At 40.8% G+C, this 27,537-nt stretch overlaps 1 protein-coding gene across 2 annotated transcripts in view; it reads left to right on the top strand.

Annotated features, from left to right (window-relative positions):
- The window catches only part of jade2 (jade family PHD finger 2), a 221,614-nt gene that overhangs the window by 131,034 nt on the left and 63,043 nt on the right, over nt 1-27,537 (top strand). For both annotated transcript variants that reach the window (XM_063485581.1, XM_063485580.1), the window contains exons 9-10: nt 3,903-4,388; nt 6,750-6,914. In XM_063485581.1, the coding sequence (XP_063341651.1) occupies nt 3,903-4,388; nt 6,750-6,914 (651 nt within the window). The remainder of the gene's footprint in view (nt 1-3,902; nt 4,389-6,749; nt 6,915-27,537) is intronic.

Genomic DNA, 27,537 nt, shown 5'->3' with positions numbered 1-27,537 from the left:
AAATCTACAGTGGCTTGCAAAAGTATTCGGCCCCCTTGAACTTTCCCACATTTTGTCACATTACAGCCACAAACATGAATCAGTTTTATTGGAATTCCACGTGAAAGACCAATACAAAGTGGTGTACACGTGAGAAGTGGAACGAAAATCATACATCATTCCAAACATTTTTTACAAATAAATAACTGAAAAGTGGGGTGTGCGTAATTATTCAGCCCCCTGAGTCAATACTTTGTAGAACCACCTTTTGCTGCAGTTACAGCTGCCAGTCTTTTAGGGTATGTCTCTACCAGCTTTGCACATCTAGAGACTGAAATCCTTGCCCATTCTTCTTTGCAAAACAGCTCCATCTCAGTCAGATAAGCTGGACAGCGTTTGTGAACAGCAGTTTTCAGATCTTACCACAGATTCTCGATTGGATTTAGATCTGGACTTTGACTGGGCCATTCTAACACATGGATATGTTTTGTTTTAAACCATTCCATTGTTGCCCTGGCTTTATGTTTAGGGTCGTTGTCCTGCTGGAAGGTGAACCTCCGCCCCAGTCTCAAGTCTTTTGCAGACTCCAAGAGGTTTTCTTCCAAGATTGCCCTGTATTTGGCTCCATCCATCTTCCCATCAACTCTGACCAGCTTCCCTGTCCCTGCAGAAGAGAAGCACCCCCAGAGCATGATGCTGCCACCACCATATTTGACAGTGGGGATGGTGTGTTCAGAGTGATGTGCAGTGTTAGTTTTCCGCCACACATAGCGTTTTGCATTTTGGCCAAAAAGTTCCATTTTGGTCTCATCTGACCAGAGCACCTTCTTCCACATGTTTGCTGTGTTCCCCACATGGCTTGTGGCAAACTGCAAACGGGACTTCTTATGGTTTTCTGTTAACAATGGCTTTCTTCTTGCCACTCTTCCATAAAGGCCAACTTTGTGCAGTGCACGACTAATAGTTGTCCTATGGACAGATTCCCCCACCTGAGCTGTAGATCTCTGCAGCTCGTCCAGAGTCACCATGGGCCTCTTGGCTGCATTTCTGATCAGCGCTCTCCTTGTTCGGCCTGTGAGTTTAGGTGGACGGCCTTGTCTTGGTAGGTTTACAGTTGTGCCATACTCCTTCCATTTCTGAATGATCGCTTGAACAGTGCTCCGTGGGATGTTCAAGGCTTGGGAAATCTTTTTGTAGCCTAAGCCTGCTTTAAATTTCTCAATAACTTTATCCCTGACCTGTCTGGTGTGTTCTTTGGACTTCATGGTGTTGTTGCTCCCAATATTCTCTTAGACAACCTCTGAGGCCGTCACAGAGCAGCTGTATTTGTACTGACATTAGATTACACACAGGTGCACTCTATTTAGTCATTAGCACTCATCAGGCAATGTCTATGGGCAACTGACTGCACTCAGACCAAAGGGGGCTGAATAATTACACACACCCCACTTTGCAGTTATTTATTTGTAAAAAATGTTTGGAATCATGTATGATTTTCGTTCCACTTCTCACGTGTACACCACTTTGTATTGGTCTTTCACGTGGAATTCCAATAAAATTGATTCATGTTTGTGGCTGTAATGTGACAAAATGTGGGGAAGTTCAAGGGGGCCGAATACTTTTGCAAGCCACTGTAGCTGAGATGTAGGGGATCAAATACCTATTTCACTTAGTGATCAGCAAATCAATGTATAACTTTTATGTAATGTGCTTTTCTGAATTGTTTTTGGTGGATATTCTGTCTCTTATCATTAAAATGAAACTACCATGAAGATTATAAACGGCTCGTTTCTTTGCATGTGACTTTCTTTGCAAACTTATAAATTTTAGCAGGGGATCAGATACTTACAGTGGTTTGAAAAAGTGTTTGTCCCCTTCCTGTTTTTTTGTATACTTGTCACACTTAAATGTTTCAGATCATCAGACAAATATAATATTAGACAGACAAAACACAAGTAAACACAAACTGAATTTTTCTAAATGAAGGTGTTTATTATTAAGGGGGGAAAAGATAAGTCCACATATGTGGACATCCTATTTTGGGTTATTTAGACCAAAATACTCAATTTTGATCTACAAGGCCCTGATATCTACTTACGAGGACATTATACTGCCACTGTTCTATCAAAATTTTAAACGAGTATTCTCATATGTGGCTCTAATTTTTCTTAGAAACAAAAATCAGCTAAAAAAATAATAAAATCTGGTAATTCTTTGTTTTTACATTCATCGGGTCCCAATATGCCCAGATATCAAAGAGAAATCAAAAATGCATGCCGTGGAAGAGTTCGGGTCTTAGGAGGTTAAGTTACCTGTGGAGTATCACCCCCACCCCTACCCCCACCCCCACCCCATAATAATAAACACCTTCATTTATAAACTGCAATTTACTCTTGTGTTATAAGAAATTGGGAAGGAGACAAACACTTTCACTCCACTGTATTTCCCCATTGTACAGGCTGCTGCACCTTTTGAACTTTTAGGGTTAATCTGCATTAACACAGTAACACAGTAGGTTTATGTTTTCTCATTTTGCTGTTGATTGACTGTTTGCAATCAGTAGTGTTCATATTTGCTGTTATAGCACTTCCCTATAGATTTCTAATGGGGTTTGTTTGAGTGGCAAATCTCCCACATAATCTCTCTGATAATGTATCTGGTAACGTTAGGGAAAGAACTGGTGAAAATGTGGTATTTGCAGGCAGTTTTCAATAAAAACCAAGCTTGTAGTGCTCAAAAGACTAAAATATATAACAGTGACTGTACAACTTGACAAATTGAGCCAATTAAAGCAAGGAGTCTATCATCATTATCCACATTGGGGAATAACACACATAGGAGGTCTCCATTAGTCAGTTTGCGGTTTCACATGGATTCACATGCTGTTTCACAAATCATGTAAGTTTAATGCAGGATATCTCTACTAATCCTCCCACATGCAAATAGGCTCTAATATTAAGTCCATAAAAGAGGAAATGAGAGTGGGTTCATCTGGATCTCTCAGCATACCTGAGATTACAGTCGCACACACTTCCATGTGCTGCCAAAGGTTGTAGTGCTAGATTGGTGTTCGGGCTGATGATGACCTACTTTAGTGTGTGACAGTAGAGAAGACTGCAGCACAGTCCAAAGCCAACCCAAAGTTCAAGCAAAAAAAGTATATACTAGCCAGTTATGTCTCTCTTTTTTTGCCTCATCGTACAAACCACATTTGGAAATGCTGAGAAGCCCAAAGCCAGTTAGGACTGGACTGTTTCTTTGGTAGGAAGTAGTTCCAATTAAAACTTTTTAAAGCTTTTTAGAAAGTTTTTATGAAGCATAAAAGCCAAATAAGGATAAGAACAGAGAAATAAAGGGAGAGAGACATTTGTAGAAATGTTAGAAGTTGTTTTCCAGATGGTTGAGACGGTCGGATCAGTCAGTTTTTTTCCTAACACGCACTGCAGTGCTGAGAGTCACCAACGAGCCTCCTGCCGAATCCTGAACTACTTTGATAAGTGCAGATCTGCACACACTCACACATACTAACAAATGTGCATGCAGCAGTGACACCAGTACACTCACAAGGGTTCTCGCTTTCTCACACACACACACAAAATCGTACCATGCCTGGAGGGACTCAGTGGGAGGTCAGCTCTTAGGATGACCTGTAATGGATAGCACTGAGAAACATGCACTCACACACATATTGAAACATATCCCAAGTTACCAGAATGTCAGCAGAAATGGGAAAACTGTGTTTGTTGTGACTTGGCCTGTCTTTCTGCTTTGCTGCACTTGTTCTGGAACCTTGATAACGCAATAAATGGACCGAAAATGACAGCTTAAAACAAACAGTTTTGACAAAATGTCTGAGAACATGAAGACTTTTTTTTAAATATGTGTGTCCCTTAACTCAATTTCCTCTCTGTCCCTCCTCCCAGTGCTCCATGCCCTCCTGTATTGTGGCCTTCCATGTGACCTGCGCCTTCGATCACGGCCTGGAGATGAAGACCATCTTGGCTGAGAACGACGAGGTGCGCTTCAAGTCCTTCTGCCTGGAGCACAGCAACACCAGTACAAACACCAACAGCACCTTCAGCTCAAGCGGACTGAGCAACGGTAATCACGTCACCGCTTCCACCGCCAACGGAGCACACGGTGGAGCCAGACCCGAGTGGGCCGCCACCGGTCTCACCTCCGAGCTTCGGCAGGACCAGCAAAACGAGACAAATGGCTGCAGCGATCCGGAGCAGAGGTCGGTATCGCACCTGGTTTCAGTGTCGGCATCGGAGCGGGCTGAGCGCGACCAACTGGAGAGAGAAAAAGTGAGCCAGAGGAAGCAGAAGCTTCAGGAGCTGGAGGATGAGTTTTACCGACTCGTGGAACCCAGGGAGGTTGCCGAAAACCTGGGGCTGCCCGTCTCCCAGGTGTGTTAAGCTAGGACCCTACAGCTTCTCATTAAGTTATAAGAAATGAGGTTAAACACTTGCTGCAATAGGTACGCCTGTATGTGCATCAAAAAATACCCGCTCCTCTAGACAGTGACTCAGGTATAGGCACAAAGTGCACAGACATGGTCAACAAGATGAGTGGCTGAAAAAACTCACTGATGAGAGAGCTCATAATAGCAGCACTTGTTCCTGCTAAGAGGGAGCAAGTATGCAGATACTGTGACTGCTCAGTACAGCAGCGACGTGCAGCAGAGCATCTCAGAACGCCCGATTCACCGAAGCATGAAGCTGTTAGGAAGTGCCATTTCTGTCCAAAGAACAAAAAGCTGAAGGCTCCTATTGATTGATGAAATCTGGGAGAACATTGCCTAGTCAGAAAAATGTGTTTGTGTTAAGAGTATAAAATTATAGAAATATGAGAAGACTAATCATGTACTTGCCTCGATTTAGCACACTGGCTCAAGTGTTCCCCATTCATAGGTATTCGTAGACCGCATGATGAGTTACAGATATTTGTTTAGACCATGCTCTGATCTGCTTTCCAAACATGGATGCTGCTCCTGGAAAGTGTTTTATTTTAATTTTATTTTTTTTACTAGGAAAGCTAAACCATGGATTAGAAAGCGTTCTTTTTTTAAAAAAGAATTTTTGATACTGAGTCAACACTGCAGGGCCATTTTGGGTTTTAAAAATATAATAGAGCTGAGAGAGGAAAAAACTCAGATATTGTCTGTGGTTAAAGTCACAAATCTATGAGAAAATATTGTGTTGTCAAAGAACCGCTTCACTTTCCTTGGCAAGGTTGGGGCAACCACATTACACCACAGTGCCTCAGTGTGCTTTGTGTCTTGCCTGCAGTGTATGATCTAATCGAGGTATTCATTGTAGTTGGATACACTAATGAAATACTTGGGATTGTAGCCATGTTGTCAAATACCCAGACTTTGAAGAGTCATTGCTTACTCAGATCATGAGTGAAACATTTTTCTTAGTGCTGCACTTCTTTAATGTGTGCAGTCCCGGTTTATTTTCCTTGGTGTAAAAGGTTGATCCTTCAAATGTGAATATGAATGGGGATCTTTAACAAAAGAAAAATGTCACGTCTACAATCATGGGAAAAATGAAGTTTTCACAGGACTCTACACAGCCCTGAGAAAAACTCAGTACACTCAGTGAGGTCGAACAACTTCAAGTAATTATTTTCTGTATGACTTTATCAGCCTCTCAAACTGTTGTGGAGGAAATTTGGCCCACGTTTCTTTAAAAACAGTTCACACTCCATGTGTGCACACCTCTCTTAAGGTCCCACCACAGCATTTCAATCAGGTTAGGGTCATTGCAACACAGTGATTCTTCTTATTTTCAGACAGTTGTAGGTTTGCTGCTGTGCTTAAGTTCATTTACTTATTACATGACAGAATTTCAGCCATGCTCTAGCTGTCAGACAGATGGACTCACACTTTACTCTAGAGTACTTTGGTGTACAGAAGAGTTTCTGGTCAACTGAATTGCTGCAGAACAAGCCCGAATCATCACCCCTCCACCACCATGCCTGACAGTTGGTGTTTGCGTTATACATCATGGACAAACATCTCTACTTTGGTCTCATCTGTTCTAAGGACATTGTTCCAGAAGTCTTCTGGTTTTTTTCAGATGCAATTTTGCAAACTTAAGTTGTGCTTTGGGCTGATTTTGTGAGGATTCCCATTCCTGACCAGCAAACTACCAAAACTTCAGTTTTTATAGCATTGCTCACACTTGCTGATGATCAGTTTATCAGGTGTATTTGATTAGCAGCACCTGGTGGCTATTTAATTAAAACAATTCCTACAGTATTGAGGCTGTAATGGTGCACCTAGTTTTTCACAGGACAGCAGAGAGTCCTTTCTTCTCTATGTGACTATATGTGTATTTTGTAATTTTGTGAGACCTTTGTAAACTTTTTCTTTGACTTTAAAATCACAAAGAACATCCAAGTATTTGATCCTTAATTTGAGAAAATTATTGAAGTTTAATATGACTATAAAGTTTCCAAAGCTGGATGACTTTTTGAAATAAATCTCCTGCACAAATGTGCTCTAGAATTTCACATTATAATGCTTCAGTGCCTCTAATTGACAATTAAAAACAACAAAAAAGGAAATAGTCTGAAAGAACAGTGCATCTACAGTGCCTTCATTGATTTATAGCAAAGCCATGACCAGTTAAAGATGCTCGCACTGATTTTTAACTTCAGGAAATTTCTCGCTGCCATCTTTGACTTGAATTGAAATCAAACATGGCGGTGATGCGAACATTATGATAGCGTAACAGGTAAATGTGTGTCTACGTTTTAAGGTGGACTACTTATATCAGTTCTGGAAGCTGAAGAGGAAGGCCAACTTTAATCGACCTCTGGTGACCTTAAAGAGAGACGAGGTGGACAACCTGGCCCAACAGGAGCAGGACGTCCTCTACAGACGCCTCAAACTCTTCACACACCTCCGACAAGACCTGGAAAGAGTGAGTTGGAAAATCAGATGCAGACGTTGTTTCGATGTTTGTTTGGTATGAAGCCAAAGAAAACTTGTTTCTTTGCAGAGTGCTTTATTCTGAGATCATTTCTTTCTGTTTGTGTGTGTGTGTGTGTCTTTCGAACATGTGCGAATATTCGTGCTCGGTGCTTGATCCATCCCTGTATCGCTGATATAATTTCCGAGTTAATTTACATTTTTCCGAATGTTAATTAAAAAGATCATTGACAGTATCATGTGAAGTTGATTTTTGCTCTCATGAATATTGATGTTAAATGAATGAATGGCTCAAAGGATGACGGCGTAATGAAATGACTCAGGGATATAATGAGTGACTGACTGATAGCCAAGTGTTGGAAATGTAAGTGAAAATCCACCAACTGTGGAGGATTCATTTGTTTTTTCTATGATCTGTGATCATTGTGACAGGTCAGTTACTTCATGTAAAAAGTCAGCTTGGCACTCTAGGAATTTCCTCAGATTCGTTTGTTTGTTTATTTGTTTGGCGTGTTTTTCTCTCCCACTCTTCTGACTTGGAGAATAAACTTCACAGAAAATTCCGTCTCAGGTGACCCGGAGCACAGAAATAGCATACAGTACATACTGTAAGTCCCTCAGGAAGTGGAAAGTCAGCTCTATAGTGGAAATTGGTTCAGACGTTTTTCTTTTTCGTTTTTCTGAGAGCCTGTGGGTTCGTTTTGTGATGCTCCTGAGCGCCCTGCTTGGAAACAGTTTGTTATTCCCCAGAGAAAGAGATGGTAATGCTTGTGCAGCTGCCGTGCCATGGAGAGAAAGGCTTTGATCTGGAGTTTGTTGGTGGATACCAGAAAAGGTGCTCCGCAGCGACTCCCTACTTTTACTGAGGCACCTCAGATGGTTTCTAGCTTGGCCCAAATGACCTCAGTAATCAAATATGGTAAATTTCATGATACTGTCAATTTTTAGAACTGAACGCATGGTGTGATTTTTGGGAGTGTGCTACATCTACACCTTGGTTGTTGATGAGTTCAGGTAGACCAAGTGTCCTGATTTGGAGGCTAACGTAAGAGCGAGCTAATGGGCATTAATTGTACTGGAGGCTTTAAACCCGGCAAAGAATACTTTTCAGGCTTCTGTGGTTGTGGAAGCACAAGTTCAGGGAAGCTTTTGAAGCTTTAACTGCTAAGTCTAATTAAAGGTGTCTGTGGATGAGGAAGTTGAAAGATTTAATGGAAGCCTAGCCCATCTCTCAGGTGAAGAAATTTCAAAGGGTAGTTGAGATTAGTCTCAAAGTGCTGCATGTTGTGTTGCATTCGTAGTAGCCGTTGTAACTGGATTGATCACATTTTGGAGGGTTAGCAGTATCTTGGTGCAATGAGAAACTTGTTGATCTATTTATGGAGAAAGGAGGTTATGGAAGTTTGGTTTTTTTTTGCCCTGCCTAACACAGTGTTCCTTAACATTTAAATAAAACACACTTTTATGAAACTCACTGAGCTGCAATCGAAGAAGACTTATCATTATCTACATGAAATGTTTGCAGCTTGTAGTTTGTAACTGTAGCTGCTAAGTGTTGAGGTTATTTCTGAATGCTGAAATATTCCCCTGCTGATTTCAGTATCAGAGCTTACATTTGGCTGCAGAATGCGCACTAATATTTTCAGTTTTTTGCCTGGTTTCTTGAATTAGTTGTGCCCATCTTCAAAACCTCACTCCAGAGCTCTGTTAGTACATTGGCATTCTCTGCTGCGGCTGCAGTGCTCTCAAAACCTCTTTCTGACCCTGCAAACTATACAGGATCTAAATTACAGCGAGCAGCCAAACATCTACTGCGGCCAAAATTTAGGGGGATACACATAAATGCGGTTCGCCAAGGACATGCAGCAGGAGTCCTCTGTTTTTTTTTTACATTTAGACAACTGTTTATATCATTCCCACAATAAAAAAGATCTTATTATATCTGCTTACCTTCATGTAATAAATTACCAAAAAATTCACTGCAGAGAGATTCTTAACCCTTTCAAGGATATTTCTGTCAGCAGATTCTAAGGTGCATCAGTAATCTAGTTCCTGTTAAATACTTTGGCATGTAATTTCAGAATGTGTTAGGCTTGCCTTGGTTTTGTTCAGCTTGGTTGATTTAATTTTGTTCATAGCAAGAAAACCTTTTGGTAATTAGGTGGCTCCATATTAACCCAATGACCTTTCTGTACAAAACTAAAAGAGTTCAAATACAAACACAAGAGATAATTGGAGATTTTTTTTTTTGTTAATTGCCCCTTAGTTTTTCCCATTTAGCCTCAGCTGGTAAGACCAGTGGACTTAAGTTCAGTGCTGATTAGACCACCGGATCAGCGTGCTTTGTCCAGCGTCCCACGGTGTTAATTTGGCTTTTAGATGATAATTCCTCCACCTCTTAACTTGAAATAATGGAGTCACAAATCACTTCCCACAGAGCCAGGTTGTAATTTCTAAACAGTGGGCTGAACTTTTTTATGTAGGTCACTTTTTATTTGGGTGAGCCAAATAACTGAAAGCCCTTGCTATACTTAGATATTCTGTAGCTGTGCAAATCACTGTCGATGTACACTATTTTCTGTGATTGGAAGACCACTCTACAGATGTGTAGAGAATTGTGTAACTGTAGCCACACCGCAGTGGTCTCTGGTGGTCAGGGTTTATTGATTGTTGCAGTTTTCTAACCTCTCAACCAGTCAGTGTGTCCATGGACTCCATAACTCTTCTCCCTCCTGACCACCCATTATTGATGTGTGTGTGTGTGTGTGTGTGTGTGTGTGTGTGTGTGTGTGTGTGTGTGTGTGTGTGTGTGTGTGTGTGTGTGTGTTGTAGAAGCAAACCATACCACTTCAGCTTTCAAAAGTTAACTCTCTTCATTCTGTCACAAAACACTGAAGCAGTCAGTAGGAAATAACAGTTGAAACAGCTTATTTACTCAGAGTATGTAAAGACGGTGCCTACGTGTACCTCAGTGTGCGAGGCAACTGCGTCCTATTTGTGAAAAATGCAAACACGTGGTGGATTTAAAGCAATCCATGAACACATGTTGGATTTAGCTTGAATATTACATCCAAATATTGCAGATTTATGCGGAACATCATTTGGCTTTCACTTAATACAGAAATGTAAATATGAACAGAAAAATGACAAAAGGTCATTTTTCTGTGATTTTTAATGTTCCATATGCCTTCTTGTATCAAACAAAAAACATTAGTAATAATAGAGAGACTAATTTTATTTATAAAGCGCCAAATCACCACAGCAGATGCCTCAGCGCTCTTTATATTACGAAGGGAAGACCCTGTGATAATACAGTGAAAAACCCAGATGAACCCTATGAGCAAGATCTTGGTGACAGCGGGAAGGACAAACTCCTTTTTAACAGGAAGAAACCTCCAGGAGTCCAAAGTCAGCTCTTAGTAAAAATAAAATGCCGTACATACTGTGGACCGTGAGAAGTTTTGGTATCACTCTACTCGGTGTTTCTGCTTGGCACCCTTCAGCGTTCTGTTGAGACGCTGCTGCTACGGCAACACTGGGAAAGTGACAGTTACATTTGATCCCTATTTTTTTCAGTTCGTGCACCCGAAAGACTGATGGCTCATGTGCTGGCAAGGCTGTCCGTACTCCTCTTACAGTACTCGTCAGAATTTAATTAAGCTGACACACAGTGATCATCTGATGGGTCTTCAACCACATTGTTCTCAAGGTTAAAGTCCCATTTGTCACTGTCAATTAATTTGAATTCTCATTCGTTTGTGCAGTACAGCGAATAAATGACAAGGAAACTTTGTAGTAACCTATGAGTGGTGACAGATGAGCTTCTACATCCCTGACATTTTGGTTTTGGGGATTTTGTCATTTATTTTCCTGATTTATTATGTAAAATAACTTTGCTGTTTTTAAGCTCTTCTTAAGCTCTTAGAGACAAATATCTGCCACTGACACTGTTTGCTTCATCTTATTCACTATTATCAATCAACTAGGCTCACACTGAGTGATGCTGATATGCAAATACAGTAATGTGTCACCATCACCTCACCTCCATTTAGCACCATTTATAATCAGGTGTATTGGGGCTGTAATTTGCAGTAGCTGAACTCTTAAATTCATGTAGTTTTGTTTGAATTGTTGGAACTCTTGGTAGTTATTGACCATACTTCATCATAAGTACTCTGCTTTATATATTAGGACAGACACCCTTAGTATAGTGACTTTTCCTCAATGTTATTGTGTTTTTAAGAAGCTTCCGTGGAGTTGTTGGGGCACAAAGTCTGAATTTTCAAATTGTTTTTGTGCAAATGAGGCAGAATAATGTGTCTGATCATTTTGTGAGGCATGTTCAAAACAGCATTTAATAGCCTGAAAGCGGTGCTGCGATTGCAGATCAAGACGTGAGGTTGATCTGAAGGTGTTTAATCTGGCTGGCTCCAAATCTAGCAGTGTTCTTCTTGACCACTGCCCAAGTGTGTAACGGAGAAAGTCGGATTGATTAGAATTGCTGCTGGCAAGTCACCCATGAGGAGGATTGATCTCCAATTGGTCACGTTTTGGCCAAGTGAGTGTTGACAGCTCACTGCTGTGATGCTACTGGCTGTCGATACACAAGCTCTCTTTCACTTCATCCGTCTTCTTCACTTTTCTTCCTCCTTTTACTTTTCCATCTCTCACGCCGACACCACCTGTAAGTATCTGCTCTGTCATCCATTGCTGACCTGTTTTTGCCTATTTTCACTGCTATGAGCAAGCGGTCCACCTGCTTTGCTTTGTTTTTTCGTTGCATATAGTATTTTTCTGTGGAGGTGTTGTGTGCATGACATTGTGTTTCTAAGTGCATGTATGTGTCTGTGTGGAAGATAGTGTTGCAATCATCTCTGATTTGCGGGCAAATTGAAAAATCCTCTCCATCCTTCCATCCCGTCATCCCCAGACCCCAACCCAATCAGACCTCACGACCAAAGCCTCCAGCCTGCTGCTTTTGTGAACAAGTGTGTATGTGTGTCTGTGTGTGAGTGTGCGGGTGTGCATGTTGGTGGTGGAAGATTCCGGGGGCTAATGTTGGGTTGGATTATCCCCCTCCTCTTCCTCTTTGAAGTGCTGCCAATGGAACGAATTGCACCGTGCTGTCCCTAATGCACTGTGAGCTTTCTCCATTTCTGTACTCCTCTCCTGAGTGCTGCCCCAACACCCTCCCTTCACCCACAACTCGCATCCAATCAGCGTGCAACATGTTGAAGCAATGTGTGACACAGTGATTGGATAGTGTAAGTTAGGTAAACGTTCGACCTTTAAAAAAAAGAGAAGAAGAAGAAATCTGGGTATAGGTGCAGTAGAGGTTTATATGTTTAGATGATAGGGATGATGATGTCTGAGTTAGAGGTACAGTGCTGTGCAAGTCTAGAGCCACCCCTTTTTTTTCTAGGAAAATGAGAAATAGAAGCTTTATTCAAATATAACGTAAAAGCAGATTTTATATTTTATTTTTGGCCTTTTTGAATAGAGAAGTGAAGAATGACAAGAAAGCGGAGAAAGAGAGAAAAGGGAAGGACTCGAACCTGGGCCTGCCACTCTCTGCCACACAGCATGTGGTTGCCCGCTCATCCCAGTGAGATAAACTGGTGTCTAGATTTTTGGCAATTCTAATGATCTTGACTCCATATTTGGGATGACCACCTTTATTTTTCAGCACAGCCTGAATTCAACTCTCTTAGCCAGGCTTTCTTCTAATTTCTTTAAGTAGTCTTAAGGAATAAGTCTCCAGGCTTGCAGAAAGATATTCAAAGCTGGTCTTTGGCTGCCTTTTGTTCTGTTTTCTGTCATGATGATCCCACACTCCTTAAATAATGTTGAGGTTTGGGCTCTGGGGAGGCCAATACATGACTAATACTGTTGTCGTGTCTGTTTCTCTATCAGGTATGTTTTTACTGCAGTGCGTTTGGGATCATTATACTGAAAAATAAAGCTGTTACCAATCACTCCATTAGATCTGTTTTCAGAGCAGTTCTTGTGTAATTTGGCATCTATCAGCCTTTTCTCCCTGTTTCCCTACCTTAAGAAAGGCTTCTGGGCTGCCATTCTTCCACCGAGACCATTTCTGATGAGCTTTAATTGAAAAGTAGATGGATCAACTGAAGGGTCAGATATTTAGGTGTCTTTTTTGTTTTAATTCATCATAGATCTGTGTTAAGTGATTCAGCAAACACACAAACAAAAGAAAAGAAATTCTAGACTGGACTGAAAATGGGTGAAAAGGCAGCAAATGTCCAAAGAAAAAACATTTAAAAAAATTATAAGAACATCTGGGCTGCTTGGAAGCACAATATAAAATATAAAAAGATCGAGCACCTACCAAAACTGGTTTGGTAGATGCTTGGAGCAACATAGTTAAATAGGTGATGTTTCCATCAAATGAAAATCACAGAGAAAAGATATAAATCGTTAATTACAGAGTATCAGAGATGTTGACATGTATTTTTCCTTTGGATAGAACCGGGCTTTCCCCTGTGACCTAGCCCAATACTACAAGCTGAACACCAACTGGGTCCAGATCCATACTTTAACCAGCAGACACGAGAGTTATATCGATCTTCTTTATCCAGTTCTGAGCAACTGAGAGTGAACCATAATTTCCAAACCATTATACCATTCCTCTCAGATAACAATGGTGTTTGGTTATATCAGTAGTATGAAATAGAAGGCAATGATAGCTGCAGTATCAAAAATTGTGCCAGAAACCATTATCAGAAGTTTAGACTGAAGAGTTCTAGAAAAGTTTGTGGCGTTCATACCTGGTTTGATCACAACTCTGGAATAATTTTCAAACCAAACTGAGACCGATGATTGTATTTTGTTTTGTAAAACTGCAAAATATACACAGTTACGCATTTGTGACGATACTGGAACTGAGAAATTATAGATTATACTGAACATGGCTTCTCAAAACTGCTCACTGAGATTAAATGAAACTGGCAAAGAGAAGGGAGAGCTTCATGAATGTTGAAGGGGAGGAGGAGTTCAGGGTGGAGGTTCAGGCTCTGGAAGCAAAAAAAAGAGTAGGACTGGAAATTAAAAGTTAAAACTTAAGTGAGGTGACCTGTAAGGATTCCTAGAGAGGGGAAATGACTGGGACGTGATTCACTGGGGAAATGGGGATGATGGAGAGAAAGCAGGTGTGAAAGAATATATTTTCCTTTCTCGGTTCTTCCTGCATGTTTTCACTTCTATAACCACTCGAGTCAAACAATGGCAGTTAGTCTTTTCCCACCGGTCAGTCAGTGCATCGGTACTACAGCCAAGGCTGGCAGGGTGTCTGATGGCATGCTGCCGTTCTGTGTCCTGCCCTCTGCTCTCCCTCGCTCTCTCACGGTAACGACTTGGCAGCACATTTGGCTCAGCAGGTCAGCAGTCCCACACCCAGGAGGCCCTCAGAGCAGAACACAGCAGTACACTTATGAAACAGTCCATTTAAGGAAGGGGAAAGTTTTCATTATGAGTAGCTAACATATGTTTTATATCATATTTGTCTCTCTTTTTTTTAAACTACAGAGTGCTGACAAGGAGGGAGTGTAGAGGGAGGTTATATGAAGAGAAATTGATGAGAAGAAGGGATATTGTATGTATTTAGTACAGATTTAGGCAGAGGTGTTTGGACAGTGCTGCAGAGATTGAAACCTGGACAGAGAGCAGCCGTGGCAGCACCGTCAGCCTTCAGCTGCAGGTATCTGCCAGGTAAACTGTATCTGTACACTGTGTGCCGAGGCACTAGGGAGGAAAGCCCATCAGCTAGTTTTCCTTGGCTACAGGTTACAGTTTCACAGTTTGTTTTCTTTCCGCAAACCCCCCTCGGCGCTTCGTTCTGTTTGAGGAGAGAGAGGAAGTTCGGAAGCAAAATAAAGAATGAGAGGAAAATGTATGTGTACACAAGCCCGCAACCAGTAATCTGCTGACTTGGATTTGCACTGCTGTGAGTGAAACTATTGGCAGGAAGAGGTTAAAGGGAGGAACTTCACAGATCAAACCAAGCCTAAAGACTAAAAAAAGTGTCTGGGCAGAAAAGGCTTGCTGCTTGTGTCTTTTTTTTTCTCAGGCAACCGACATGTATGGATTTACTGGATTTTCTTCAGCTTGGGTTGATGCACGTTTACAATCCACACACGCCAAAATCCACACGAGCCACCAGAGAAATCTTCCTATTGCTCGATTTTCTTTTAATCTTTTTTCTTCCCCACAGTTGAAAGGAACCACAGAAACACAGAAGCATCTTTCTTCTCTATAGTCTCAATATTCTTAATATTCTCAAGTTGCCTCAAGTTATCCAAGAATTCCTTATTTATGGAGTAATTTGTCTATATTTATTTTTACAGTTGTGACCCCTCGGATTACCTGTGGCTTCCATTTTGATTAAGTGATTTTTTTACTCCTTGATACTTGTAAAGCATAATCTCTGCTTGTTCTTCAGACTTTTTACTCCCCTAAGGTGGGTGTTAAAAATGTATCAAACTGAACAAAAAGGAGTCTTTTTAGTGTTATGTATTGCTCAAGCTCCAAAACTCCTGGATCCTATTTTTTCCCATAAAGAAACAGGTTAATTTCTTTTATGATTTTGAAGTCATGGTGGGGCATTTGATTACGATAGTTTGGCGTTTGATGTGCTTTATCATTTAGATTGCTTGGTAGATAACTGTCATGACTGTGACACATGTAAGACAAAGCTAACTGGGCTATCTGTGCATGTTCAAAGTTTAAGCGTAGTGGATGATGAATAGCAACTTCGTCCAGTAAAAACGAAGCCATTTTACTTCCTTTCCCGCAAAGGCCAACTTTCTTCTGATTGGCTGCCCCTCATAAACTGAGCATCTGAACAGCAGGTGAGTGTGGCTGTCGATAATAGACGTGCATAATAGGGCTTTCCCCTCTAAATAAGCAGTGAAGGAGGATTTCATACACAACCTGAGCTCAGTGGGTTTTTTGTTTTGTATTTTTATTATGGTAGGGGGTCCATTTTACCCTACTGTAAGTCCTTAATGTTTGTGCTACAACAGAGGTGTTAAACATGAGGCCCAGGGGCCTGAATCAGCCCACTGAAGACTCAAATCTGGCCCACTGGACAGCTTGAGAAAATGTGAAGGACTGTATAGATTTTCAACTTTTAACTGTATTTTCACAAGTTTTACAGCTTTTCCTATTGAGAAAGACTGCCTATGCCAATTGCCATTCATACTACACCAATGCAATTAACTATCAAACAATTAAATGACAGGAGAGTTCCTGTTTTTCCATTATCAGTGAGTCCATAGAAAATTTACAGAACATTTATGTTTTATAATTACAAGACGATCTGTGCAATGAACTATCATAATGTTTTATGTGATTTTTCACATTTATCATGTAGCTTCAATGGTCCAGCCAACTAAAGATTAAAGTGGGCTGTATGAAGCCTATGATTTAGAAGGAGTTTGTTATCCTTCTACAAAATTTAAAGAGGAGAAGATGAGCTTTAAGGGGATATTTGGTGTATGACGGTAGCACAAAGCGTTCACAAAGTAATACTGTCTGAACACAGAGAGAAAAATCATCTCAGTGTCACATTACTGTAACACCTCAACCATTTTGGGCTATTTTGTAATGCATTATTTTGTAATTTTACAGCCAAAGTTACAAAATAAGTCCAGGCAGCCTGTATGATACTTGGGTGATAAAGGTCTAATGTGCATCCAGCTTTTTAACAGTATATAAAAGGCAGAAAATAAGGATGAGCACATAAAGCCTCATTTACTCAGTTACCCTGGTTTGTACAACAGTTGCTCTTCTGTAGGATCAGACCACACTGGCCGGCCTTCACTCCACAAGCACACCCATAAGCCTTTAACCACTGCTGAAACACCCCTAAGACGTGCCGTTCTGAACCAGTCCTAATCTGCTTTCAACACAACAGTTTCAAGATCTGACTGTTCACTTGCTGCTTTATTTAGCACACTTCTTGACAGCCTCTCTTGTAATTAAATATCAACTGTTATTAACTTTCTCTGCCTGTATTTTTGTTGTGTTGGCTGACCCGTGTAAGTGCTTTATGACTTTACCTTCTACCTGTAGCTTCCCTTCAAAATGGATTTTCTTCTTTTTAACCAGTCCTGAAAATGCCATTTGACTTTAGTTTGTTGCATTCATCTGATTGATGTAACTGACTTGTAACCTCTCACACCCTCCCATAATCATCCCCCAGCCACTTCAACATCATACATCCAGCCACTCATTTGGCATGAAAAAGTCCCTGGTGTTATGCAATGTTAGGTAGGGTCAGGGCGAGGACAGAGAAATGGAAAGTGCGACACAGACTACTTGGCTATGTGAGCCCTCTTCCTCTTCTCTTGCAATCACACAGTTCACACCAGTGCATATGCACTCAACCCCTTATGCTGACTGACATGCCTCACAATAGCGCGTGCACAAATCTATGCATGCTTGGCACCCATACAGTGCAACGTCACTCATTGGCCTGCGCGCTTGCCTGCAGAGATGTGCACACATGCATCGACACCCTACGCACATTTTTTACAGCTCTGCATGTCTGTGGGGGTTGGTTGGGGGGGGGGGGGATTTCTCGCTCCAGGCCAGACGGGCCGAGTCAGACAGACCCACCCTGTTGGATCAGCATCAGCCTGGCTCCCCACACACAGCTCTGCTCCAAACCTAATACTGGCTCTCTGCACAAAATCCCTTCTTCTTAGGCAGCTGTCTGTTTCCAAGATGCTTCAAGTTACCAGGAGAGGACAAGACAAGGGCCTTTTCTATCCACCAGCAACGGTTACTGTTAAGTTCAACATTCAGCAGACACTGTAAGTGTTTTACCAGCCAACCAGGTCTCCTTTGTACATTTAGTACAGACCTGGAAGTCAATGTTGGCTTACTCCCAATGTGCGAGGCAAAGTAACATAGACTCCTGAGGGAAGCAGTCTGGTCCTTTCAGTGGTTTACAGCCTTTCTGCTGCAGGATTTTTGGCACATGTTCTTGCTCGCTGATGGATTCTCCAGAGAGACTTCTATACCTAAAAAGAAAAAAAAATCTTGATTGATGTGAGTAGGATGTATAGTTTTGAGGGATGTTTAAACACCGCGCGCCACTTGCTGCGTCTGGGCTGATTCGAATTAGATGAGCTGTGACCTAACTGTACACCTCACGTGGATTCATCCCCACATTTACAACTTCAAGGTTCATTTGTCATTTTAAATCAAACATTATGTTTTGCTTGTTATGCTTTGTGTATTTGAAAGCTATGATTTAAGGTAGGACATGTTTTCACTATTGTGGCATTGCCTGCTTATTAAGTAGTGCATGAGGTGCAATCTTCCTAAAGGGTGAAGATGCACTGTACAAACCTGTCGCTCTGTTTAGATTTAAATAGATGCCTCGTTGGCTGCAGTGACGTCTGAACATGTTTAAAGTCTTGCCCACTATTTTTTTTTTTCCTTTGATCTATTCAGAATGTGTTTTGGTCAGTTGTGTGCGAGTTTCACTGAACACAATTCGACACTAACAGCCGTTTTCAAATTCTTCTTTTCAAAGTGGAAAAAAAGTCAAATCTCAGCTTAAGGTACAACTATTGAAGAATTTAGTTTTTTTAATACTTGTATAATCACCAGCCACTTCTTTAGGTACACCACCTTTTGCCTTATTTGTGGCACAGATTCAAAAAGGTGCTGAAAACGTCCCTCAGCTATTTTGGTCCATATTGCAATGACAGTATCACAGTTGGTGCAGATTTGCCGGCTACACGTCCATGATGTGAATCTCTTTTTCCACCTCATTTCAGGGATTCTCTATTGGTTTGAAATCTGGTGATTTGATTGAGGCCATTAGATTAGATTGACCTCTTTGTCATGTTCAATGAAACCAGTCTGAGATGATCTGAGGTTTGTGACATGGTACGTTATCCTGCAAGAAACAGCCATCAGAAGATGGTACACTGCAGTCATAAAGGGTCATAAAGGGTCATGGTCAGCAGCAAGGGCTAGGTAGGCTGTGGTGTTTAAATGAATCTCAGTTGGTATGCCGACAAAATATTGCCCACACCGTCTGTGGATTCATGCTTTCACGTGTTGTTATGGCAAATTCAAACCCAATCATCTAAATTAAACTGAGTCAAATCCGAAGAGGCTTTTCAGTCTTCTGTTGTCCAATTTTTATAAAAGAAATTGTGTTTTTAGCTGACAGGAGTGTTCCCCTCTGCTTCAAGGTTCAACATGTTGTGTGCTCAGACATGCTCTTCTCCAATCATTGATTATTTGAGGTACTGTTGCTATCAGCTCAAAGCATGCTGGCCTCTGTCTTCATTTTCCTGCAACACCTAAAGGTGTGGACCAAACACCATGCCACGTTTAAAGTCACTTATATCACCTTTCTTCCCTATTCTGATGCTCCATGTCTACATGCTTAAATGCATATATAGCTGACATGTGATTGGCTGATTAAACATTTGCATTAACAAGCAGTTGAATAGCTGTACCCAAAGTGACCGGTGAGTGTATATTCATACAGTAGAATCTGACTTTTTCCAATAATGGTGGACTTGTAGCTATTATTTAAAAGAAATTCTACCAAGGTAAACTCTGTCCAACTGATTTATGCATTCTTAGTAGTGGAAGAGAAACTCTGCACTTAGTGTTACTGATTGGAAAATTAGTGCACCTCTCTGAATCACATATAATTGCTAATAAGGTGTTTTGTTTTTGGAAATCATTTCACATGTACATTGAAGGTGCTTTAATTGCTGGTGGGAGTGAGTAATCCTTTCATCTTGAAACATTCCCACTAAATTTGCAAGTAATTACAAGTGTATTTAAGAAAAAAAACATTAAATCCAGTCCTTTCTTTATTTTTAGGCATGCTTTTCATGAATGTCTTTGCTATAATCATAAATGACACAAAACACTATTGTGCTGCCAAGAACAAGCTGCATTAAATTAAGTTTAGGAGAAACTATGATAATGACTATATATGACTGACTGTAATTAAGAGTAGGCTCGTGAAACCTATTTGGAATTATGATAAAATGCTTCTCTTGACAGCAAACACACACCCAAACCTTATACCTGTTGGCAGGAGTCAGTCTGCAATATTAAAATGTTCAAAATAAACTCCAGATCCTTTCTAAAACTCAGTGTAACCTTGAAAATATTCCTTTTGCTCTTCTTCGATCTCCTTAAGAGTCTGGGCTGCATCGTTCTGCCTTCAGCTCAACATTCTGCATGAGCTGAAGGCAAGAACAGGCTTTCCACCTTCAGGTAGCCTCAAGCTCCATTCACTTTGCTAGGAACCGCCTGTTGAGATCCACCGCTGTTTAAAATGCTGCATGCTAAGCTTGACTGTGTAACACAGCCCCAAGGCTTCAAAGCTTACAGAGAACTGCTCCTTTCGCTCTAGCCTTTGATAATTCTGTGCCAAAAGGTCACTGAGTTGCCTTCCAGGGCACAAGGAGAGATCAGAAGCACCTAATTATGCCAAATACACATACTTCGGACATACAAAACCTAGATCTAAAACTTCTTGCGCTGAAGGGACAGTCAAGACTTCACCAAAAGATAAAGATTCAGGCAGGTTTGTCGTGATACAAATATGAAGTTCGTGAGGGAAACCCAATGCAAAGATGCAAGCAGATTTATTATTAGCAAATGTGTAATATTTGTATATCGTCATTAGATTTTGAAAAATGTAGTTTTCTCACTGTTATCTGGCAACATGTTGTACTGCAGTGTTTCTTACATAATACGAGTTGAGCAGATGACCCCATATGCCAAATAGATGCTTTTTTGATTCCCCCGTTTCTGTCCGCTTCTTTAAAGAAAGGGGGAGGGGCTTACAGCACTGGTGTATACATATGCAGGGAGGTGCACTGACTTTTTCTTAAAAGAATGAATTAATGCCATATAAAAGATGTTCCTCTGAAAATGCAAGTAGTCCTCAGTCAGCTTTAATTGCTAACTCCATTGTCTTGGAGCACATTTAGTGACAGCAGCCCTTCTTCCACCTTATCTCAGTGAGCTCGGTGTATCAACACATGGACCATTTCTCTTCTTGATCCAGGTCTTGGTTAAAGTGTCTCTCACTCTCACTGCAGATCCTGAGAGCAGAAAAAAGCACTATAGCTGCCAGTGCGCAGCCATAGTGTGGCTTTGAAGTTTGTCCGACAGCAGAATGAGAGGCGGCTGAATGATGTTGGGGACTGTTCCACCTGGGGTTGGCTGGTTGGCAACAAAATAAGAGTGGGGGAGGGCATCACCCATTAATAAATCAACGGTAGATTGTGTTTTGTCATGGATGAAAAAAAAAACGCTCTTGCCAGATATTCTTGGGTTTCCATTAATATACCTGGGCTAGCTGCCCAAGTAATCTCCAATCTGTTTCAAGGCTTTGGGATTACAACTGCATACATGAAAGGTGAAGTCTTAAGATATTGCCTGAAGCGACAGTTCAGAGTGAGGAGTGCATGTCTGAAAATGGGAGGAAAAAAATCCCAGTAGCCCTCACCTCATCTCTTCTTAAGACTAGAAGCTTGAGTGTACATAAACTGGCACTAAGATAATCTGAATCCGATCCAAACTGCCAGCCATCAAGATGGTTTAAACTAAAATGCACATAATGAATACAAAACTCATCTTTTCTTTTGCACATTAATAGCTGCAGAGATCCACTGTTTGGTTTCATTTTAAATATACCGTCTCTGATGCACTGATGGAAGGCACATAAGTACGTGTTTCTGGAATATGCACCGTGTAATCACGTGGGACTCTTGGAGAGCAACATGAAACTTTTTCTGCAGCTCTTGGGGAAACAAAGCATCTGCTTGCTGCCTGACTCCAAGTGCTTTCTGACTTTTAAGAGTCACTGTGATATTTTCCCTGACATTTCCTCTCTGGCAGCTACAACCTAGCGGCCGGTATTTTTTCCAGGCACTGCAGAAGGCTGGCCAGCACAGGCTTTCTATCCAAGCTAAGTGGCATGGCCAGCTTTGGTTTTGCAACTAAGAAATAGTCAGTGCGACAATAGCAATTCTAACTGACTTTAACTTAACACTTGGCTAGTTTCAGTCAGTGTAACTGTTTCTTTTTATTGTTCTCTTCATTAATTCACTCTTCCAACTTTTTCCTTATATTCATCCATACAGAACTGATGTCCCCCCTTTCCGTTTCACCAAATTTCTTATTTGTAAAGGAATTTCACTATTCAACATCCTGTCTAACTTTCTGTCTCTTCCTCCTTCATCACTCCACTTCTCACCTCCTCCTCTCCCCTCTTCTCCTCTTCTCTCTCTTCTCTCTGTCTCTGGATATCCTCACCATCCCGCTGCCCCTCTGATATGAGCTCTGCTGGATGAAATAAATATGAGGCGGGAGAGGTATAAATATTTATAGCTGCTCCGGCTGTATAATTCTGCACGGCAGTGTGATGTTGCACTTTGTGTGTGCATGCATACATGAAGGTCTGTGTGTGTGTGTTTGGGGGGTGTATACGTTTTCAAACCCTTGGCCAGTGCAGGTGCCAAGCTGCTGCAGGGATAAATAATTCACTGCAAGTTAAACCTTCAATTCACATCACTTTGATAAGACAATAGGAGTAACAGAACATAACACACACACACAATGTAGCACTAACAGTCAGTTTGTGCCCTCACACATGTGTGAATAAATGCATCCTTGCATATGTGTTTGATACAGATTTTGTGTCTTTCAGTGACCATGCATGAAAACACACTTGTGCAAACTTGAACATGCGTTAAATTCGATCACACTGTGGTAATGCAGAAAAAACACACACTGACCCGGTAATACTTCCATGAGCTTAACTTGCAGCATTGTTGTGGACGTTTTAACCGACTGTAAAATGCATATTACACATTCTTCCTCGTGTCTTCGAGATTTTGTTCACTCTTTTTGTGGTGAATGTTTGCGCACGTCAACCATGTTCGTTTTTCGCAACACACTCCTACAGGCTCACTGGCTGTGTTACACTCAGGGCACGTCAATAAGTAATGAGGGAGATGTAAGGGGGGCCCCCAGTTGACCCGGACCTTAAATATTTTACAGTATGGTCTCTCAGACGGTACCAGCCAATGCACTGCTGCAGCTCAACCATAACATCTCTCTTTGCAGGACTTGATGGCAAACACCGCCCTCCAAGGTCCAATTTAGTAGCATCCTCTGAGAGCCTCTCCGTGTAGTCAACACTAATACTGACTTTCAGTAGGCATTTCTCTCAGCTGTATCTAGTATAGATGTTTTGATTTTTAAGCTGCTTCTTGGTTCTTGGGTTAATCAGAACCTTACTAAGCGCCAGCAAAAAACATGGACAAATATACGCTCACCTACTTCATTAGCAGTGTCACGTAAATCACCTTTCATGTCCATTCTGATGCTCAATTTCAACTTCAGCAAGTTTTTGCCTTATGTCTGTATCCCTAGATCCCTGAGTCACTGCCATTGGATAGGCAAATTAGGCATAATGGCCAGTGAATGTATATTTCATGATAAGTCTGTTTCTTTCCAACTTCAGACCTGTATTTTGTTGGGAAAAACCAGGAGTATTTATTCATTAATTGCATACATCGTAACATATAAAGTCAGGTTACCCTTCTGGTAAACCCTTCTCATTTTTTAAGCACACAAACCTTAACCTTTAAAACATATTTTGTTTTAAATCACAGACGTTAGAAAAACAGAAGAGAAACTTTGAAGTGTGAATGCTTCCTTTTAGTATAGATTAGCTCAGAAGGCGGCCAATCAGGTTCAGTTTTGAAGAGTATTGACCTGCAATCAAACAATGCAAGGTGTCTGCAGCATTTAGGAGGAATCCAATAGTTTTTTGTCTGATAAAGTTACCTGGCAGAAATATCGATTCATGTAAATGTTAGGGTGTATTTTAGCTCACACAAAGCAACCAATGCTTTCTAAAGTCTTAAGCCTGATTTCCAGAAAACAGATGCACTGGGATGACAAATCAGTTTTAATGTGGCTATTTTTTATTTGGCTTTTAAGGGAAATGTCTAATTGCAGTCTAATACTTCATTTGATCCATCGTCAGCTCATAATCAAAGGCAGACTGCTTTACACATCAAACACAAGATGCTATTCAACTTTCTTTTTCTAATAACAGCCACATTTATTGTTTCCCATCATAGCTAACTGCTTTCTCTATCCAGATGAAATATTCAAGGACTAAATTGCATAGCCAACATAATTCAGGGACATTATCGTGGAAGCTTCAGGAATATTTTGGCAGTTTTCTGAACAGTTTTATTAATGCAAACCCTCTTTGGTCAGACGTTTCTTGGAAATTGATGTTTATGGCTGGAATATGAGGTGCTTTATGGTTACTAAAGCAAGCGTTTATGGTTTAATGTATTTGCAATAAGAACATTTTCTTTTCATTGTGTCGTGTCTCTTCACAAGAATTTTTCAATCAGTGCTGAACCAATAATATATGTGGTTTCAGTGGCCTAGTTTTTGTATGTTTGCATATTTTCCAGTGCTTTTGTGTAGTCGTACGTGTTTTTTGTTGTGACCTTTCCATGTTCGAGGCAGTTTTACTGAAGCCTTTATTGACTCAGCAAAAACAGAAATGAAACCAAGTACTGAAACAAACAAACAACTGAATCGAACTGAGGTCTGTGTTTTCCGTTTTCAGCTCCGTGGTATGTATGTGTGACAAATTCACCTCTTTGGTTTACACCTAAATGGTTGCTGCATTAGTACTAGTCAGCATGCACCCAGCTTGCTGCAAGCTAACACAATTCTTTGACATTTAAGTCAGTGTCACAATATTTTCACAGACTACTTCGCATTAAATCATTGAGGACTCAGAGTCCTCAATGATTTATGTGTTTATGTGTGACACATTTAAAGTGGGTGCAGACCCAACAAATACTCAAATTGTAATGGGTCTATTACAGTTTTCTTTTCTTTTCTGTCATAAGGAATTATTAGACATGCACCAGGGACCACATTTGAAAATTTTTCTGTGTGATCATTGGCTGGTCAGTCAACAGTCCAGACCAGTCCGGTCACATGTGTCCGAATACAAGTCTCTCTGTTTTATGCATGCACAACACACACTCACACAGTGGTGCAGGCAAATAAACATGTGGCTGTGGTTGTTAGCAAATTCTTTGCCATATTTTAAGAAGACACAAAGTTCATCAAAGTAAGCCGTAGGGCAACCACAATAAAAATGTTGGTACAAACAAACCTAATCAGACACTTAAATAACCCTCACACAACTAAACATGGTCATGTCAAACAAGCTAACTAAAGCAAAATAGCTAAACCTAAAGTATCTAAAGCTCAGAGCCAGCCACAAGCCAAGAGCCTCGGTATGAGCAAAGGATCAAAGCAGCTATTAGAATGTACAGCAACTCATTCTCAGTTATCTGACCTCTTTTTCAGTAACTGAGCACTTTATTTTCACAGTTGTTTCAGTGGGATAAGTTTGTATAACTTATAAAAAATAATAATTTACATTGAAGAAAAGTGGATTTTTTTTGTATATGCTGACAGTTACAGATCTTAGAAAAGAAATTGCCATTATGTGGCCTGCTGATTCCAATCTTTTCATCGATTAAGTAAGACAGTATCCTTAATGTGGTCATCTGTGATTAGCTCAGCAGAACAACACAGCTACTGTTTAAACTTTGTGTTTACGAGGGGCAGCCAATCAGAAGAAAGTTCACTTAAAGTGTTTAAAACTGTTTCAGACAGAGGATGAACTAAGGGTCTGCGCAAACCCCCAATATACAAAAGAACAATTACTGTGAATTGTGAATCACGTGCAGCCAGTCTCGTAGAGTCCACGATTAAAAATAAAAAGCTGGAAGCGAGCATTATATCATCGTGAGGAAAAATACGTTAACCGCTGTTTATAATTCACCCGCATCCTGGTTTAACTTTCTTTCTCTCAGTTATAAACAAATTCAGGCGTTATCTGATCATCAACCATGTAGGTACAATAAAAAGCACCACCCAGCCCCCACTATCAGAGCTCCATACCCAGGCAGTTAGATATAACTCACGCTGATCTTTGGCACCTTCAAGATTTCAGCTCCACCCATCTGGTTGCCGTCATAACAACCCTTTTGGCAAGACAAATAAACTCAAAACATCGTAAATTCCAGCTGTCAGAAACATGATAAAAGAGCAGCAAAGGGTTTGGTCCTGTGACGCATGAACAGATTTGCAGATTAAAGTCTGGTATGTTTTTTAGTCTTGAATGTATATTTGATTCTGCATGCATTGAATAATAGACGAGGATGTTTTACTTGTCTGTGCATGATAGTTAAATCACCCCCAACAAAAGCAAGTTACAGCAACAAAAAGGGGCAGATGTATATTTGTGTATCTCATATTTACTAAGAGAATCCTAACGATGTCTTTGAAACTAAGAGCAGAGATAAGATGCAAGAAAAGTATGTGGGGGGGATAACTGCCTGTTTAAGAGCAGTTTTAATATCATCACCTGATTATTATGCTTTTATGGTCAGCACAGCTACTGGCTCTCTTTCAGCAGGGGAGCCTGTCCTCAGTCTGTAAATCCAGAGTACAATAAAGTGGAGCTAATTGGGAGGTTACAAAGATTACCGTCAGCTCAGCCCACCCCGTTGGCACCAAAAATCCATCACTTCCCAAACAGCGTTTCACCCTAAAGCTCTGAAAACAATTTTGATGACGTTCCCTCATGCTATAATTGTATCACAGCCGGCCTCTCAAGCCATTATAGAATAAGGCTTCCCTGTTGAGCACCCTGTAGCATCTGCAAACACATTCCTCAGACCTCTACTTACCCCTGGCTGGCTGGGTAATAAAACATAGCCAATTAGGCTTTACTCCTTGCTGTGTGAAGCCCTTCTCCTGCTGCTAAGTGTGATTTGAGTCTGAATAACTTCCTCTCTGACTTCCCCTCCTGAGATGAGGTGGGTGTAGAGTAACCTCTCTACTCAACCTGACAAATAGTGTGAAACTTCTCGGGAGGTAATACCATATCAGAGTGGGCTTGAGCGGTGTCTATTTTTTCATGTCTTCATACTTTCCTGGCATACTGTGGCTTCACTGGTCTGTACTTAAACATCCACCATACCTGCTGCTGAATCAAACGTACATTGAGAGCAAAGAAATAGCCGGCCCCAGGTCCTTGTATATGTTCAGATACCTGGTTAATAAAGTTGATTCTGACTCTGATTGGTCCATAAGAAGACTGGGTTGGGTTTGAACCTTTGTAGGGCCTATCTGCAGGAAGTTTGCATGCTCTGCCTTGCCTATTGCATAACCACATTTTACAAAGACTGTTAGCTACTCTTTCTCATCTTCTTTTACACCTCAATGAGCTCAGCTTACTGTTTACTAGTACATACATACTGCCTTCTGGTCTCTCTCTTCTTCTTTTTTTTTTTTTGCAGTGCATGGCCAACACACAGCCTATCCATTTTGGTTTAAAAAAAAAAAGAAACATGACCATGACAGTATTGAAAATCATATTGCCACTTTCTAAATAACCAGGAGCTGTAATAATGTAATATCGCCAAACTGATATCAAAGCCTTTGGATGTCTGTCCTGCAACAAACAGGAATCCAAA

Source organism: Pelmatolapia mariae, linkage group LG10_11 (genome assembly GCF_036321145.2).
Source record: "Pelmatolapia mariae isolate MD_Pm_ZW linkage group LG10_11, Pm_UMD_F_2, whole genome shotgun sequence".
NCBI classification, from domain to species: domain Eukaryota; kingdom Metazoa; phylum Chordata; class Actinopteri; order Cichliformes; family Cichlidae; genus Pelmatolapia; species Pelmatolapia mariae.
Note: the sequence above shows the minus strand (reverse complement) of the source record. Positions and strands in the feature narration are given on the sequence as shown.